Here is a 19,533-nt window from a genome sequence, read left to right on the forward strand (position 1 = left end):
TGTATTTATTTATATATATTAATCACGATTTACAAGTCTTTATCTTCAATAAATTAATTTGTCCTGTTGAGAAGTCGATTTGGCTGAAATATGATGTTGATTTTTTTTGCTACTGTAAACTTGTGAAGTTCAGCAGGTGCTTAACTGCTGCACATTTACATTTTTATAGATTAAAAATATGTTTTTTAGTTTTAGTCGTTTTCGAGACAATTTATTCGTACTAAGTTAATCATTATATAAACAAGTTTTTTCTTTCACAGAATTTCCCAGCGTTAAAAAACAAAAGAAAAACTCCCTTATGCAGTCGCTTTAATCAATAAATCCCATAAAAAGTTCAGATTTAAACATTATTTTATTTGTTTTCTGTGGTTTTATGACATAAATAAGTTCAGGGTTAAATTCTAAGAGTAGGTGTTTTTTAATTATATCATAGTCCAATGACCAGTCTGAGTTGTCTTGTTTTTCTGGTTTATTTACGTCTTATATTACTTCTTGTGTATTCATTTGATTCTACAGACTCAATGTTGACTTTATGAATCATCTCTACTAATATATTCATCCCACCATGAGTACAGTTGGAGAAAATCAGCTGCAGAGAATAATCAGAGATCTGCATGGTACAAATCTCTCTCTCTCTCTCTCTCTCTCTCTCTCTCTCTCTCTCTCTCTCTATTTCTCTCTCTATCTCTCTCTCTCTCTCTCTCTCGCTCAATATATATATATATTAGGGCTGCAACTAATAATTATTTTGATAATGGATTAATCTAACGATTATTAGAATGATTATTCGACTATTTGGCGATTATTGCAATAAAGTTATAACGCATTAAATATAACTGCATTAAAGATGTAATGTCGGGTGTTTCCTTTAAAGATGCTCGACATGCAAGTTTTGCTTCAGCGGAGTGGTAGCTCCACTTATTCCACAACGAGAATGCTTCTGTATTTATTTACTTTGTATTTTGCATTATAATTCCCTCAAACTTTGTGGTCACTTGAAACCCTTTGGAAAGTTTAGAGCGCATCAGGACTGTGAGCTGTTTTCTTTCTCTCCTCAGTCAGGTGCAAGGTGCAGTGCTGCTCTCATCATTAGAGTTTAAAGTGATCTCATGTTACATTAAATTAGATCAAACGACTATTCGACAACTAAATTTTTTGTCAACAATTTTTATTATCGACTAATCGTTTCAGCCCTAATAAATATATATTTGTATATATATGTGTGTATAGATCAGTATATATATATATACACCGATCAGCCACAACATTAAAACCACCTGCCTTTTATTGTGTAGGTCCCCCTCGTGCTGCCAAAACAGCGCCAACCCGCATCTCAGAATAGCATTCTGACATGCTGTACTTCTCACCACAATTGTACAGAGTGGTTATCTGAGTTACCGTAGACTTTGTCAGTTTGAACCAATCTGGCCATTCTCTGATGACCTCTCTCATCAACAAGGTGTTTCCATCCACTCTCACTATTTTGTTTTTGGCACCATTCGGAGTAAATTCTAGAGGCTGTTGTGTGTGAATATCCCAGGAGATCAGCAGTTACAGAAATACTCAAACCAGCCCGTCTGGCACCAGTATTCATGCCACACTCCAAATCACTGAGATAAAAATTTTTCCCCATACTGATGGTTGATGTGAACATTAACTGAAGCTCTTGATCCATATCTGTATGATTTTATGCACTGCACTGCTGCCACATGATCAGCTGATTAGACAATCGCATGGATGATTGTTGGTGCCAAATGGGCTTGGTCTTTCGAATTTACTCCGAATGGTACCAAAAACATCCATTGAGCGGCCGTTCTGTGGATGGAAAAACCTTGTTGATGAGAAAACAGAGAATGCCAGAGTGGTTTGTGCTGACAAAGTCTACAGTAACTCAGCTAACCGCTCTATACAATTATGGTGAGAAGAATATCATCTAAGAATGCTATTCTGTGATGCGGGTTGGCACTGTTTTGGCGGCACAAGTGGGACCAACACATTATTAAGCAAGTGGTTTTAATGTTGTGGCTGATTGGTGTAATATATATGTGGTATATAAATATATCAGTTCTGGAGTTATTATGACCATGAGCGTATGATGCTTAGTCATACAGCTCCAGCATATCTGAGTAATTCATATTTACAGCACCCATTTTAACTACTGTAAACCAGAAATGGTTGAAACACTTTGCTTAGACTCAAATCCACATGTTTCTTTGTACAGATGCTGTTTCTGAGTTGAGCAAAGAACATTGTGAAACAGGAGAACCCATCACAGATGATAGCTCCAGCCTTCATAAGTTCTGCTACAAACTGGAGTACCTACTGCAAGTACGACACAATCTTTAAAATCCTGAGAAGGGTATAGCTGCAGGCTTTGCTCCAAAAAGGGGCATGAGCTCCAAATCGCCATTAAAGATATAGGAAGCCCCTAACCTTAACTGTGAGTGGAAGTGACACCCCCTTTTGGAGTTGGCACAACCCCCTTTTGGAGTTGGCACAACCCCATTTTGGAGATTCCGCCCCCATTTGGAGAACTCCAGTCTGCAGCTATACCTACTTGAAAATCCTTTTACCTTTAAAGGGATAGTTCACAAAAAATACAATTCTGTCATCATTTACTCACCCACATGTTGTTCCAAAACTGTCAAGAGTTTATTTCTTATGCTATTCTTTTATTATGATATATTCCTTTAATGATGTTTTATGCTAGCACTCAGCTATGGTTCAGAAATTGTAAAATATATAATAAATGTTCCCCTACAATAATACTACAATTAAGATAAAAGATTTTGTGTAGCACTGTTTTAACTTCACCAAAATGTGAATGTCTAGGCTCCAAATTAATTGGTCAAAGCATGGGAAACCCTGAATGTCATGTGAAATCAAATCACTTTATTGTCACTTCATTATGCAAGTGTAATGATGAGTTGTTTGAACTAGTGCTGTCAGTCGATTACATTTTTTTTAGTTAATCGTGATTAATCACCAATTTTGTAAGTGCTTAAATTTGACACTATATATACTTCTTTTATTGTCAAAATGCATTTATTTCCATTTTAGATATTATATTAGAAAAAGAAAATATGTAACAATATAATGCTTTATTAACATTTCCCAAACAAAGCCTTCCACAGTATAAAGAGAGAAATGCACTAAAATAGCACCAATTCAACATTAAACATTTCCCAAAGCTTGACTAGTCTCCAAATAGGTTGTATATTCATTGCAATGGGCATTAAATCACTTTAAATCATTCTCCACAATATTTCTCAGCCGGTAGTCTGTGGCTGTCTGCTTTGTTACAGCAATTGTTCATCATTCGCGTCAGGGCGTCAACGCCAGCTGCAAATGCAGCTTTAAACTCCACATGAAAAGCAAAAAAGTCTCATTCTGAGTTTTGATGATAGTTAAGACTTGACGTGCTTCTGTGATTGATATTGATCCTTACATAGGCAGAAAAATACTTGATTTCAAGTCCCATCTGGGCTTGTTTTGTACATCAAATAGTGTTAAGAGAACCTTTCCACATCACTTTATCACTGACAAGGAAGCGCTGTTGTGGGTGTGCTGCGAAGTGTGCGTCAGTGTCTTGTTAAGTCAAGTTTTTATTTGGGTAGCGTCTTTGACAACACGCATCGTTTCAAATTGGCTTTACAGAAAATCATTGCATTAACAGAAAATTAAACCGTAATATCTATTATAAGTGCAATGACTCTTGGCGGACACATCGCAAAGGTTCCGCCCTTCCAACAAATGTTTATGCTGGTTTATGCTGTATTAACGGTAAATTGTTGTATCGCGATTAAGACAAATTTTTTAATAAACTGCATGTGTTAACCTGTTATTTCTGACAGCTCTAGTTATAACTAGTTGTTTGTTGGTCTTCAATCAGTCATATTTAACCAGAAGTCATGTTTGTACAAAGTTGTTGTGCTGTGAGATTTAACTGTTGACTGTTTTGTCCAGTTTGACCAGAAAGAGAAGACCACATTTCTGGGCAGCAGGAAAGACTACTGGGATTATTTCTGTGACTGCTTGGCCAAGATTAAAGGAGCTAATGACGGGATTCGCTTTGTCAAATCAATCCCTGAGGTAATCCACCACATGAGCCCAAAACTCTGTGGGAAATCAGTGTCTTCAGCCAGTCCGTGTTTGGCTCTGGCGTACCTTCTCATTTCTCTTTCGCAGTTTTATGTCATTGGTTTTCTGACATTTTTAGTTGTGCTCTTCTCCGGAGGGTTTGAAGCAGGAAATCCTCAGGTTGGTCATGCATAGTTAGACTAGCCGTAGAGACTATCTCAAATAATATTTTATACTTCAAAGACAAAAGACTACATACTACATACACATTTTATTCCTTTACCAAAACAGGTGATTTATATATGTTGCTCTCTCACATTAAAATAAAGTTAATATTATAGTTGTGTGACTGAATTGAAAGACTAATTCTTTATAATATGTAACAATACACTCACCTAAAGGATTATTAGGAACACCTGTTCAATTTCTCATTAATGCAATTATCTAATCAACCAATCACATGGCAGTTGCTTCAATGCATTTAGGGGTGTGGTCCTGGTCAAGACAATCTCCTGAACTCCAAACTGAATGTCAGAATGGGAAAGAAAGGTGATTTAAGCAATTTTGAGCGTGGCATGGTTGTTGGTGCCAGACGGGCCGGTCTGAGTATTTCACAATCTGCTCAGTTACTGGGATTTTCACGCACAACCATTTCTAGGGTTTACAAAGAATGGTGTGAAAAGGAAAAACATCCAGTATGCAGCAGTCCTGTGGGCTGAAAATGCCTTGTTGATGCTAGAGGTCAGAGGAGAATGGGCCGACTGATTCAAGCTGATAGAAGAGCAACTTTGCCTGAAATAACCACTCGTTACAACCGAGGTATGCAGCAAAGCATTTGTGAAGCCACAACACGCACAACCTTGAGGCGGATGGGCTACAACAGCAGAAGACCCCACCGGGTACCACTCATCTCCACTACAAATAGGAAAAAGAGGCTACAATTTGCAAGAGCTCACCAAAATTGGACAGTTGAAGACTGGAAAAATGTTGCCTGGTCTGATAAGTCTCGATTTCTGTTGAGACATTCAGATGGTAGAGTCAGAATTTGGCGTAAACAGAATGAGAACATGGATCCATCATGCCTTGTTACCACTGTGCAGGCTGGTGGTGGTGGTGTAATGGTGTGGGGGATGTTTTCTTGGCACACTTTAGGCCCCTTAGTGCCAATTGGGCATCGTTTAAATGCCACGGCCTACCTGAGCATTGTTTCTGACCATGTCCATCCCTTTATGGCCACCATGTACCCATCCTCTGATGGCTACTTCCAGCAGGATAATGCACCATGTCACAAAGCTCGAATCATTTCAAATTGGTTTCTTGAACATGACAATGAGTTCACTGTACTAAAATGGCCCCCACAGTCACCAGATCTCAACCCAATAGAGCATCTTTGGGATGTGGTGGAACGGGAGCTTCGTGCCCTGGATGTGCATCCCACAAATCTCCATCAACTGCAAGATGCTATCCTATCAATATGGGCCAACATTTCTAAAGAATGCTTTCAGCACCTTGTTGAATCAATGCCACGTAGAATTAAGGCAGTTCTGAAGGCGAAAGGGGGTCAAACACAGTATTAGTATGGTGTTCCTAATAATCCTTTAGGTGAGTGTATAAGCATCTAGTATCCATTGTGTATGTGTGTGCATGGGTGGGTGGGTGCGTTCGTGCGTGCGTGTGTGTGTGGATACAGTGGATTAATTTATTTTTCAAATGTTACAATTGCTCCATAATAAGGAGTTTTTATTAAATGCAATATTATGATGAAGTGTAAATGCTTTAATAGCACTATTACTGTTACTGTTGTTTCTTATACATTTGTCTAGAAGTCTATTAGTGGTACAGTACTTTTAAATGTTTCTCATAACAAAACATGAAAGGTAAATTTGTAGTTGTCGGTGAGGTATGAGGATGTAAGTATGAAATGTAAGTTATGAAATGTGAAAAATGTTGAAAGTGCCTCTGGTCTTTCAACATAATAAGTAAAACACATCAAATCACAACATGTGCAAATCACAAAATATAATTTAGTCAATCCTTTGTTCTCACTTGAGGTAAAATTTTCATTAAAGTGATCGTTCACACAATAATGAAAATGCTCTCATCATTTACTCGCCCATATGCCATCCCAGATGTGTATGACTTTCTTTCTTCTGCTGAACACAAACTAATATTTTTAGAAGAATAACTCAGCTCTGTAGGTCCATACAATGCAAGTGAATGGTGGCCAGATCTTTGAATGCCCAAAAAGCACATAAAAGAAATCCATACTCCAATAAATCCATCCAGACTCCAGTGGTTAAATCCATGTCTTCAGAAGTGATATGGTAGGTGTGGGTGAGAAACATTGGATCTGTTTCTTGCCCACACCTATCATATAACTTCTGAAGATATGGATTTAATCACTGGAGCCATATGGATTACTTTTGTGCTGCCTTTATGTGCTTTTTTGAGCTTCAAAGTTTTAGTCATCATTAACTGGCATTGTATGGACCTACAGAGCTGAAATATTTTTCTACATAGCTTCGATTGTGTTCAGCTGAAGAAAGAAAGTCATACACATCTGGGATTCATATGAGAGAATTTTCATTATTGGGTGAACTATCCCTTTAAGAGATGCAAAACTATTACTGCAACTGGCTGATTGAAATTTCAACAAAATTCTTTTTATACAGAAATGCTTAGTTTTGAAAGAGACTTGACTCAAGAGCAAATCCAGAATTCCAGCATCAGCTGTAGTGTAACGTTTCCATCTGGTGTCCTTATGTTCTGTGGTCACCCACTGTAATCCTCCATCTGCTCTCCTGACAATAGCGTACCAGAGCAGACATGTGTGTGTTCAGAATAGCATACTACTGTTCTACTCATACTATTGTCGTAGTACTACATGTTCAGTATGCATGAAATACCTACCTAGATGTGCTACTACATTTGCCAAAACGTGCAATATACAATCAAAGCACGCTGCGTGGAATATTGTAACTCATAAAACACTGCAGTCTTGAGTCTTGACCTTCTATATACAGTGTGATGAATGTACCTGTTTTACATTTTTAATATTGCATCTAAAAAAAATCCATATTTATTGCCAAAAGAATAACTGGAATAGAGAAGAGAATAACTTTCTGAATTTAACATGAAAACAACTTTAACACACAAGTTTTAACAGAATAATTAATGTATGTGCTTTTTCTAAACTCTCCAAACATTTATTTTTTGGGGGTAATCAAAATAATGCCATAAATGCTTTTTGAATGAACTTAACTTAAATTGAGATTCTGTATTGAACCCGGAATATTCCTTGAACATGTCATTCTCAACTCTCGTTTGAAACATGCATATCTTGTTTATTCAGTGCAAGGCCTCTTTGTGTTTACTTTGTGTGGTTTAGCTGAAGACGTCACTAGGGAAAGGACGAGCATTCATTCGCTACTCTCTGGTGCACCAAAGACTGGCAGACACTCTTCAGCAATGTCTTATGAACTCCAAGATCACATGGTAATGTACTTACCTGATAGACCTGATATATTTATTTTATATATTAGTATAATCAGTTGTACATCATGTGATTTAAGTACAACAGAGACTTGCAATCAAAAATGTAAAAAACACTTTTGTGAAAACCACAACCACTTCTTGTCTTTCGATTTCCAAATTATGGTCAGAAATTCACATGAAAACAGATCATTAAACAAGAAGTTGGCTCTAATAAATTTGTAATGATTTGTAATGTTTGTGCGTAAGATTTTTAATACATTAGTGCATAAATTAATGCATGAATACATTCGTATTTGCCACTAAAATGGCAAAGGTTTTTATAACTGCCGTTACGAAAATTTACAAAAATGATGATTCAGAGAGGACTGGTCCACTGGACCATTAATTTCTCTTCCTTAGCGTGTTCTCACTTCCTTGAAACAAGAGATTTCACAAAATTAAGTTCCTTCCTCTTTCAAATTAAGCATGAAGATATGTAGTCAGCTATTTCTTTTGATTTTGGCCAGTGTTTTTCATAGTTACAATAATCAAATCAATCCCCAAACCAAATCAAATCAAAAGTCTTGGGTGCAGTTCCAAACAACATAGTAGTATGACAATTACAATAAACATCTGAATTACACATAGCACAGTTTACACATCTTGTTACACAACACAATATACAATATACACCTAATAATATACAATACACAGTATACACAAACTAAGAAGACTGTATACAAAAAATACACTGTACCCTCCACCCCCTTGTAATCAGTGGAAATAAATACAAAGTGGTGTGTTGACATTTATCTGTCAGTTGATAGTCAGTTGCTAGAGTGTTATTAAGTGAAGTATGAAATGTGGGTCCAGTCTGAGGCTAATAAAGTGCGGTGCTGATATATGTATCGTGAGCGAGTATCAAGAGTTCAAAAGTCTGATTGCTTGGGGGGAAAAGCTGCCATGGATTCGGCTGCGATACCACCTGCCTGATGGTAGCAGTGAGAGCAGCACATCGCTCAGGTGGTTGGAGTCTCTGATGAGCCTCCCAGCTTTTTTCACACACCGCCTTGTGTAGATGTCCTGGAGGGAGGGAAGCTCACCTCCGATGATGTGTCTGGCAGTTCGCACCACCCTTTGCAGGATTTTGTGGTTGGTGGTGGTGCTGTTACCGTACCAGGCGGTGATGGAGCCAGTCAGGATGCTCTCTACAATGCTGGTGTAGAACCTTGTGAGGATGTGGTGGTTCATTCCAAACTTCCACAACCGTCTCAGGAAGAAGAGGCGCTGGTGAGCCTTCTTCACAACGGCCTCAGTGTGGAAGGACCATGTGAGTTCCTCAGTGATGTGAACTCCGAGGAAGCTGCTGACTCTCTCCACCGGTGCTCCATTGATGGTGATGGGGCTGTGCTCTCTGTATTTTCTCCTAAAGTCCACCACAAGCTACTGACGTTGAGGGAGCGGTTGTGCTCCTGACACCAGCGTGTCAGAGTGTGCACCACCTCTGTAGGCTGTTTAGCCATTCCGAGAACTTTTCACTTGTTAATGTACTGTTTATGATTTATTATCCACAGTGAGTGGTATTATGAACGCAGTCCCTTCCTGAAGTCTCATCAGAACATTGATATCATCAACCACCTGTATGAACTCAGTGAGGTCCAGTTTGATGTAGCATCCAGAGGTCATGACCTTGACTCTGACTGGCCCGCTTTTGCCAGGTAATTTACAGTATGATGGTTTGGCCGTGTATTTATGCATACTCACATACTCAAATGCTTATAAAACTATTTGTAGGTTACTCATCTACTTTCTGAATTTTCATAGGAATCAGGCAACTCCCAAAATTATTCCTTAAAATGACTCGCAGACTTATTAAGCTCAGCCTATGATTCATGGTTAATTAGTCATTAATAGTACTTTACTCAACCAAATCAAACTAAATACATACTTCTGTGCATTTTACTCATACAGAAAGACTCTGGGATCAGCTGTCTCACCCGCTCATGTGTGGAAACCACCCAGTCGCTGCTCTAGTGTCAACAGTTTGGTCAGCAATTACTTACAGGTATAGTAACACTTTAGTAATATCACAGATGTCGATTATGTTCATATCCATAAAATGATTTGCTTTAATTGGACAATACATAAACACAAAATGGCTGCTGTCTCAATTAAAAACAGTGTTCAGGAACATTTATTTTATAAGTAACATTTTATTATTGTGTAACTAATTGCGTTACGTACTATAGGTACTATTTACAGAAAGCAATGTGTCAATTTTATGTAAAGTTTTCTTGTTACATTTATTTTTAAATGTTTCATTACAGAACTGATTATGTTATGTAGTTACTTTTTATACAGTTTAGTAGTTTTGTTTTAATTCTTCTGGCTACTTATATAAATAGCACATTTAATTATTGCATAACTAATTACGTTTCTTATGGTGTTATTTCAAAAAGTTATGTCTTCAGTCTTCTAAAATGTAATCAAATTATTTAATGCATATTACTTAACCACAACTCTGTTCATTTAAAATTGTATATGTGTCAAGTTTCCTTTATTTGTATCAATCAGACAGTGTTTCACAGGAATTGATTCCGCAATACTACTAATTTTGTAACACTCAGTATCGATAATAAAACCAATGTGAGAGAATACATTTTTATTTCTTTGTATTCTGTTAGATTGTGTTTACCTACTACAATAGTCACATAGTTACTGATAATTTTGGCTCTTTTTCCCTAAAGCAGCCAAATCAGGAGTTTTGTCCAGGCCAGGATCTCGGCTCTAGTCTCCTAGGAGATCTGGGGGAGTTGGGGGAGCTCTCCTGTAGTACCTCTGAAGACCTGCGCATTGAGCTGGACCAATCAGAACTGAGACAACAGAAGCTTCAAGAGAAGATTCAGCTGCTCAACAATGAAGCAGATGATTTGAGGGCCATGGTCAAGGATCTACAAGACCAGTTATTGGCTGCTAAAAGTCTTCATCGAGAGAAACAAGGTGACCAGTCCGCAGATTCACCTGGGGCTGGACAGGAGGTGGTAAAGGCCGTCAGAGAGTGCACCGATCATCTCCATACCACCACACAGGAACTGGGAGCCCTACGAGTTCTTGAGGCATCAGAACGCAAATTAGAAGCCAAGCTGAGCATTGCGGAGAACAGGAACATGGAACTTATTTCGAAGCTTGACGGAGCTTTAAGTGAAAAAGGACAGCAGGCAGCCTGCTACTTTGATTCAGCCTGGAAGATCCAAGAACTCCTAAACAAGCTAAAGGAGGCTGAAGAGGAGAAAAGTGAGTCCAAACGAGAGAGCGAAGACCGAGCCAGACTGGCTGAGAGACTTGCTCAGGAGCTGAAGCTACAGGAAGAAAAACTAAAAGAGACTGAAGGCAAACTGGATACATTTAAAACCTCAGCTGATGCAGAACAAACTGATGCAATGCAACAGGCTGATGAGCTGCGAAAGACCATCAACCGTCTTCAGGGGGCGCTGTCTCTGAAGGAGCGAGAAACCGGAAACCTCCGAACCCAGCTCCAGGACTTTCAAAGCGCACAGGAGGCCCAAGAGTGTGAATTGGATGAGCTGAAGAGGAAAGCACAAGAGGAGATGCAACAGAAAGGTGCACTTGAAGAACGACTCAAGGCGAAGGAGACAGAGTTGTCTAGCAGTACACAGAAGATCCGGCAACTGGAGAGTTACAACCAGCGGTTGACTGTGGAGAGTCAGGGTTTGCAAGCACAAGCCAAGAAACTGGAAGAGTACAAGAACCAGTGCACAAGTTTAATGGAGATCAATACCAAGCTGATCCAGACTGTGAAAAGGAATGAGGAGAGCAGCAAGGAGCTGGCACAAATCAAGATGGCTCTAGAGAATGAGCTGGTTGCCGCACAGGCCTCTGAGAGGCAGCTGAGAAACAGGCTGGAGTCAGCTGGACTTGCAGTCGAAAACCTGCAACTCAAGGAGTGCCTACCGAATGGCCAGTTGAAGAATGAGGAAATGGAAGTGGTGTTTACAAATTTGGAAACTGAAAATGGCCAACTCAGAAGGAAAGAGGACATTATATCAAAGCTGGAAGAGCTAGATGAGAGTGCTGCCATGCCTGAGGAGGATAAGAGGAAGTCTTGTAGGCATCTCCAGGAGGCATCCAGTGAATCCTTAAGATCAAATAATGGAGCCACCACTTCCAGGTTGGCTCTGGCTGAGGCTCAGTTGGAGCTCAACATGAAGGAGGTCTCTAGACTTCAGGAAGATGTTGTGGAGCTCCGAGCACAGCTCTTGGTGAGCTCCGAGGAGAGGATGAAGATCCAGGCTCTGCAAGAGGTGACAGAAGCCTCCAGAGAAGACCTCCGGGCTCAGACAGAGCAACTTAAGGGACAGGTGGAAGAACTAAACCGCAGACACGTGGTGGAACTGCTTCATTGCAGAGAACGAGAAGATGCCTTGGTCAAGGAGAGGGATATGGAGGCTCAGGCCAGAATGGAACACCAAAAGGAGGTGAACGCCATGAGAGAAGAGTTTCACTTGTTGAAGAAACAGAACAACGCGTTGGTGATTGAGAATGGAGAGGCCCGTGAGGCCTTGGACAGGGCCAACACAGAGACAGCTGAACTTGGGGTGCAAGTTTGCATGTTAACGGGGAAGAATGCTGAAGCTCAGCTGCGATGGGAGGATCTCTCGACCAAGCTGCAGGAGCAAAAGGTGGAGGCACGGGAGGAGGTGCAAATTCTGAGCAGTTCAATGGAAGTCATGAGGAAAGAAAACGCAAGACTACTAGAACAACTAAAGCATACTGAGGGACTCCCAGAAGCCACACAGAAGTTACAGGAGAGGCTAGAACAGGCTGAAGAAGAAGCCAGGAGCCTCCAGGAGATCCGGCAGAGAGAGGTGGACACTCTGAGATCCCAGCTGTACGATGAAACTGCTCACCACCAGAGCCAAGTGCAGGTAATGGTAGTAAACTCTGAAAATGGATGTTGTTTTTTGTCTGTATTGTACAGTTTTATTGAACACTCTTTATGAATGTTTTTGTTGAAGGTTTTGAACGAGGAACTGGATGGATTGAGAAAGAGGTTGGACATCGAACTTGAGAAAATTACAAGACTTGAGTCCAGAGTTTCTGAGCTGGAGGTATTATGATAATTATACATAGCTGAAAGTTTTTCATTTCTCAAGATATAAATAAGAGTAGTTAAAGCTAGGGTTTGCTTATTTTTTCCGTGTGTCGTTCCATTTCACACACTGTTAAGTTCGCAGCCTATTAAAGTATACTATTTTTATTGCGAGTCCATACGGGCACCTAATGCATGCACACTTCTACTGCTTTGTGATTGTTTTTTAGCACAGTCAACGTCAGACGCATGAGCCGGTGGCGCACAAAGACGCAGATTGTCCTTGTGTCTATAAAAACTAGCCTGCATGCATACCGTCCACGCGTACTGTGCTGATGACGAAATTTGCATCATGCTAAAAAACGAAATATACTTTGGAATTAATTAGGGCTGAGACAAAATCCTATTCATATTTCTTTGTGATTGTTACTTGAACGGTTCTGCATTGTATCACAAAAAGTCATGATCAAAACTCTAAATTAATTACTAGTGCTTGCTAAACTACAAAAGTATTTTTTTTACTAAAATATCTAAAAATATTTAAACATACTTATATGTGCAGTATGTAATTTATGTGCTTCTTTTGGCACCAAACGGAATTACAAAAATAAATTATAATTTGCCAATTTAGACTCATCACGCCCTTTTGCACACTCTGATTCCTTATGTACAAATAGGCCATACTAAATAAAAGGTTATTAACGTTTAATGTCGTAATAAACATGACCACTAGAACATATACACACTGGACAGAATTCTTGGCAGAGGAATCGGGTCATTTGTAAACATCGCCAGATTGAACGGCTGGTGAATGTGCCAGGGATCCAGCACATAAGGTAGGATGGTTCTTTTTGGAACAAGTAAGCGTAATGATACATATTCCAAGTATTTTACGAATTTATCTGGAGCTCGTCAGTAATTAGCTAACTTGTGTGGCAATACCTTGTGTCTAGCTTACCTGTCAAGAAGCAACTCAACAAGTTCGGCTTCTCCTTCAAAACCCAAAGATTCCCTCAAATTCCTCCACCTTTTAAATGTGACGCCAATGTTCACTCTGGGTTTACTCCATTCTATGTTTCTGTGTGTTTTAGCAAGTCTTAGAATTTTGGCAAAGCAGAATTTCTTCTCCTCTGTACACGTCTCTCATGGATGTTCATATTCCCCCAGTTGAACAAGTAGCCGTGCCCCAAATTCACGCATATGCTGAGCTAGAAAGTGATCGGTGGAGCTTAGCGGTCCGCTCAAAATATAAACATCAATGTTTTGATAGTGACTGGGAAGCTCAGGGATTATATTTTTGGGGGAGGTAATAAAAATAATAAACACTGGTTTGAAGGGCAGAACCTTTGTAATGTGTCTGCCAGAAGTCATTACACGCACATTGCACGCACGCATCAGAGCCCGTCCACCAAGGTGAGTCTAAAAGCCTAACATAAAATAGCATAACGTGGTGGTCCCATAGACATTCCTTGGTAACACGCTAGTTGACCATTGCACTCTCTCCTATGATAGAGCCGTGGAGGTTGTTGTCTCAGTAAATAAAATTATCTCTGCACACACACACAAAATTACTTGATAGAAATCAAGTATTTTCCTCCTGTATAAGGAGCATTTTAATAACCACAGAAGCACGTCAAATCTTAACTATCACCAATACGCAGAATGAGACATTTTTGTTTGCAAGCACTCTTTATGTGGATTTTAAAGTGCCACTGGTGTTGCCGCCCTGACATGAATCATGAACGCAGCTTCACGATTGCTGTAACAAAGCGGATAGCCACTGTCTACCAACAGATTAATGTTGTGGAGTATGTGAGTTTAAGAGATTTCATGCACATTGCAATAAATACGCCTCCTATCTGGAGACTAGGTCTTTCAATTAGTCAAACTCCCACTTAGACTTTGGGAAATGTTTAATGCTACTTTAGTGCAGTTCTATCTTTTGTACTGTGGAAGGCTTTGTCTGGAAAATGTTTAATAAGCATTATATTGGTACATATTGTTTTGTTTTCTTTCTTAAGATAGAAATAAATGCATTTTGTCAGGAAAATAAGTATATTATAGTGTCAAATTTCAGCACTTTCAAAATCTGCGATTAATCATGATTAACTACAAACAATTATGCGATTAATCACGATTTAAAAAAATTATCAACCGACAGCACTAATTTTGACATAAAAATGACATACTTTACCTTTTAAACAAGATGCGTTTATTAAAGATGCAAAATGACATAAGATATCAAGTCTTGTTTTCAGAGAAATCTGAATTTTGAAGTTTGTGCTTAAATCAAGAAAGAATATAAAAAAAACATATTTGCCAATGATATAAGACAAATACACTTAATTTAAAGGGGAAAACAAGTTTATTTTTCTTACCCCATTGGAAAGTGGGTTTACATGGACAAGAGCTACTCAGATTTTCAAAATGTTTTTAAATCTGGTGTGTGTATATATATATATATATATATATATATATATATATATATATATATATATATATATAGGGCTGACTGTGGCTCAGTTGGTAATTGCAGGATTGGTGGTTCGAATCCCGGCCCACATGACTCCACATGCCGAAGTGTCCTTGGGCAAGACACTGAACCCCAAGTTGCTCCCAATGGCAGGCTAGCGCCTTGCATGGCAGCTCAGCCGCCATTGGAGTATGGGTGAATGTGTCACAGTGTAAAGCGCTTTGAATACCGATAAGGTTAAAAAGGTGCTATATAAGTGCAGACATTTACCATTTACCATATATATATTACTAGTATATTTTTATTACAAAAGGATGTGCAAAACAAAACATTGCTGATACAGATAAGAGCCACGTGGTTCGCAAAATCTGCACATATCACTTCATTGACATTTTTTAAATATTTTTAGAACATAACTAACATGCATTTTTACATTCCTGACTAGATCTGACAGAACAACATTCTGTTGCTTTCGCTGTCATTTCAGTGAACCTTTTATCAAGTTTCAACATCAGGTAGAGTGATCGCTAGATCTACTTTTTTAGTTTTTTGGATTTAGTTTTTTCTCTCCAATTTGGCAAGTCCAATTCTCAATACGCTCTAGGTCCTCTTGGTGGCGTAGTGACTCGCCTCAATCCGGGTGGCAGAGGACAAATCTCAGTTGACTCCGCATCAGAGACCGTCAATCCACGCATTTTATCACGTGGCTTGTTGAGTGCATTACCGCGGAGACGTAGAGCGCGTGGAGACTTCACGCTATTCTCTGCGACATCCATGCAGAACTCACCACGCACCCCACCGAGAGCGAGAACCACATTATAGTGACCACGAGGAGGTTAACCCAATGTGACTCTACCCACCCTAGCAACCAGGCCAATATGTTTCTTAGAAAACCTGACTGGAGTCACTCAGCACACCCTGGATTCGAACTAGCGACTCCAGGTGTGATAGTCAGTGTCTTCACTTGCTGAGCTACCCAAACCCCCTTAGAGCTACTTTTAAAAAAAAGTTTGTTTTTGCCATTGTGAAATTGAGTTACATCAATAATTGTGTAACTGAGTTGAAGCTGAATAATTCAGTGCCTAAATATTCCCACCCTTAAAAATGTGATTTAAGTCTGTCCTTAATATGAGGGGAAATTAACAGGTTTGTGCTTCCATGTGTGTTTGTGTTTGAAAGTCTGTCAACAGCGACTACAGTCAGATGATCGAAAAGAAAAACTCCTTTATTGGTAATTCTGAAACCGTAATTTATCAGAAAGAGGAACAGATAAAAAGCCTCACAGTGGACTTATCGAGGTAAGAGATGTCTGTACTGTTTTTCAGGTAGTCCATAAAAAAAAAAAAAACAATAACAGAATTAATTTTGCCATCTTCAAGTCATACCTAATGGTTGCGTCCTTTTCCTATGTGTTTCTGTTAGAGCTGAGGAGGAGTTGGCTCTTGCTCAGAAGACCTGTCAAGATCTGAAGGTGAACTTAAGCAGAAGTACAGAGGAGAAGCAAGATTGTGAGCTGAGGATGTCTGCAGAGATAGATGACCTTTTCCGCACCAAGAGGAACTTAGAGGAGAGGCTTATTGAGCTCATAAGGTGATAAGTTTGGCCTGTATAGTTTTCAACCTACGTATGGTGTTTTCACTGATAATTTCATTTAAACAAATCAGGAGATACTGCTAAAAGACACCCGAACACCGCATCAAATGTGCTTGTTGGACATTCAATTTCACAAACCTTGAGAGTTAATAGGGAATTTTGGTATAACAGCTTCCACCCTTCTTGAAAGGCTTTGCAGTAGAAATTGGAACATGGCTGCATGGGAACATGAGTTTTCTCCCATTCAGACACAAGAATGTCAGTGCAGTCAGGCACTAATGCTAAATCTTTACATACTTTTGGCTTTGTGGTGTAACTACTAAATTATTGCAAGCTGTTCTTCATAGAACTTTGATGCCCCCTGTAGGGAGAAAGATGCTTTGTGGCAGAAGTCGGATGCGCTGGAGTTTGAGCAGAAACTGAGAGCTGAAGAACAGACTGACAGAGATGTCACATACTGCCTGAGCTGCCGCAGCCAATTCAGCTGGATGCTGCGCAGATATAACTGCAGGTAAAGGGTGGATGAATTTGATAAACTACAGTACATAGCATACTTTGTTATGTAGTATATAGGACTAATTCTTTCATTCAAAAACCAGAATAGGACCCGAGTCTCAAGAAATTTTTTAACACGTTTGTTTTAACACTTGTTGTCAAAGACAAACAATCTTTTCTTTTTTTAAACAGGTTGTGGTAGATTCTTTATGATATGTTGTACAATTTACACTGCATGTAAAGATCTGTATCCGGACCAGTAGACTCCTGTATATAAATCGCTGAATTTCGGACGTATTCAGAAATCTATTGGCCCGGAGTCTCAAATTCCACAAGCCCGTTTACATCCGATTATATACAATTCGGATGTATAGTGACAGACGATTCCTTCCGTGTTATGGCCATTTGTTGCCATGGTAAGTAATCCTCTTATGTTGTCTGTCAGGGGACTTTTCCACACTTGAGTCACATTTGCATTTCTCACCTTCTGTTATATCAGCACAATGGTAACAGTGTATGTGTTGAAAATTTACATAACAAAAAAATTTATAAATACAGATACATTTCTTAATTTTAAAATATTTTTTTTTTTTCTGTAATGTACGGTGGCCCAGTAGTGCACAACACAACGAAATTCAGTCTGTCAAAAATATCAAGTAAAATAAAATGTACTGCCACTACCAGCCAAATTTCATCTGTAAATTTCCGTCAAACTTCACAGTTCCTTTACATGTCCGCTGAATCGAGGTGTGGATTTTTTGTGGACGTTAACGGTTTCATGGTACTTTGGTCCGTTTTGTCCCTAATACATCTTACAAACTTGAAGTTAAGTGGGAGTTTACCATTCCCACATTTTCCAGATTTGACTCTTTTAACTGGAAATGGCCCTTTTTATTGTTGACGTCAGTATGTCGTTTTTAAAATTTTCAATCAATAAAAATGTTAAACAAAAAAGTACATTACCACAATAAGAGTGTCCTTTGAAATAACATTAGCCAAATTTGACAGTTCCTACTTTAAACTTTAAACTCTTTTAAAGTAAGGACAAGATGCTTGACCCACCCACAGCTTCTTCTGATTGGTCAGTCATACAGCTTTCTTTGGTCCATTGTAAAACTGAAATAGATGTGCTGTGCTGCATAAGAAATGTTAAAACTAACTCAAAATTTTAAAACAATAGTAAGTGCATTCGGTATCATGAACTAACAATAAACTAGCGGTGCATGATTTTAACAAAATGTCATATTGAGATTATTTTGAAAAATATTTCTATTTGAACTGATAAACAATAAAGTACACTCCAAAAAACTGCTTGGCCTGTTTTTAACATGGACACATTTCAAAACAAAATTCCATAAAATTGAACTGTAATTTGTAACAAAAGATTTTTCATAAAACATATATGAAATATATATATATATATATAATTATTATTATTATTATTATTATTATTATTATAATAATATATATATATATATATATATTTTTTTTTTGATTTTAAGGAATGTTGTTATGAAATTGAAATGCGTAAATCCTTATATAATTTTTTGAGTGTAGATATTAGCTAAGTGTGATACCTTTTGACCAAAATTAGATAATGTTTTGGCCATGCTCTACTGCCAATGAAAAAACTTAAAGAGTCCTCTTGAAACAAACTAAACTCAGACCTTTTTCACTACAGCCAAAATAAAAATAAAAAAATGTTTTTTTCATATTTACATTGTACCTGTCCACAGTGTACCTGTTTTTTTTCCACTTTGTAATTCATCATAATTTTTTTGGAACCTAGTCAACTTGAATAATATATTATTGCTATAATTATCTTACGATAGTAATATATCAAACTTTCATTTTATAATATAATCAAGCTTATATTTTGGAGGAATATGCAGGAACACCTTAAGAGTTCACAACATCTGTTTAATGTGCTCCTCATTTTAACATCTTCTCTTTCCACAAATACCCGGTGCTATGGGGTATTCTATTTGTATATTAACTTGAAGTGGCCAAACATATTTTGACTTATGCAAAAGGGAAATTAAAGTGAATCTGGAGTGCTTTAAATATAATGCCCTCAGCGCACATAAGAAAACGAAACAGAACTCGGAGCACACCTCTGAGCACAAGATGGATTTGCGGAGCACAGAACCGTATGTATTATTATTATTATTATTATTATTATTATTATTATTGTTGATTCATGACTCTGTAAACAGCAAACAAAAATGTTTCGGCGGACAATGATGCTTTCGACCTGTCAGTCATTTTGCATGTTCTCACGTGTTGTAGTTGCAGCAAATTATTGAGA

General features: G+C 38.4%; 1 protein-coding gene across 2 annotated transcripts in view; it reads left to right on the forward strand.

Annotated features, from left to right (window-relative positions):
- fyco1b (FYVE and coiled-coil domain autophagy adaptor 1b) overlaps positions 1-19,533 on the forward strand; it is a 29,367-nt gene that overhangs the window by 79 nt on the left and 9,755 nt on the right. Inside the window, exons 2-12 of one of the 2 annotated variants that reach the window (XM_052133954.1) lie at positions 517-617; positions 2,222-2,328; positions 3,967-4,092; positions 7,469-7,575; positions 9,129-9,272; positions 9,526-9,619; positions 10,302-12,500; positions 12,591-12,683; positions 16,317-16,435; positions 16,560-16,727; positions 17,098-17,241. In XM_052133954.1, coding sequence (XP_051989914.1) covers positions 566-617; positions 2,222-2,328; positions 3,967-4,092; positions 7,469-7,575; positions 9,129-9,272; positions 9,526-9,619; positions 10,302-12,500; positions 12,591-12,683; positions 16,317-16,435; positions 16,560-16,727; positions 17,098-17,241 — 3,353 coding nt within the window. In that variant the 5' untranslated portion in view covers positions 517-565. The remainder of the gene's footprint in view (positions 1-516; positions 618-2,221; positions 2,329-3,966; positions 4,093-7,468; positions 7,576-9,128; positions 9,273-9,525; positions 9,620-10,301; positions 12,501-12,590; positions 12,684-16,316; positions 16,436-16,559; positions 16,728-17,097; positions 17,242-19,533) is intronic. The other variant, XM_052133955.1, reaches the window with a different exon arrangement.

This window comes from Xyrauchen texanus, chromosome 9 (assembly GCF_025860055.1).
Source record: "Xyrauchen texanus isolate HMW12.3.18 chromosome 9, RBS_HiC_50CHRs, whole genome shotgun sequence".
NCBI classification, from domain to species: Eukaryota; Metazoa; Chordata; class Actinopteri; order Cypriniformes; family Catostomidae; genus Xyrauchen; species Xyrauchen texanus.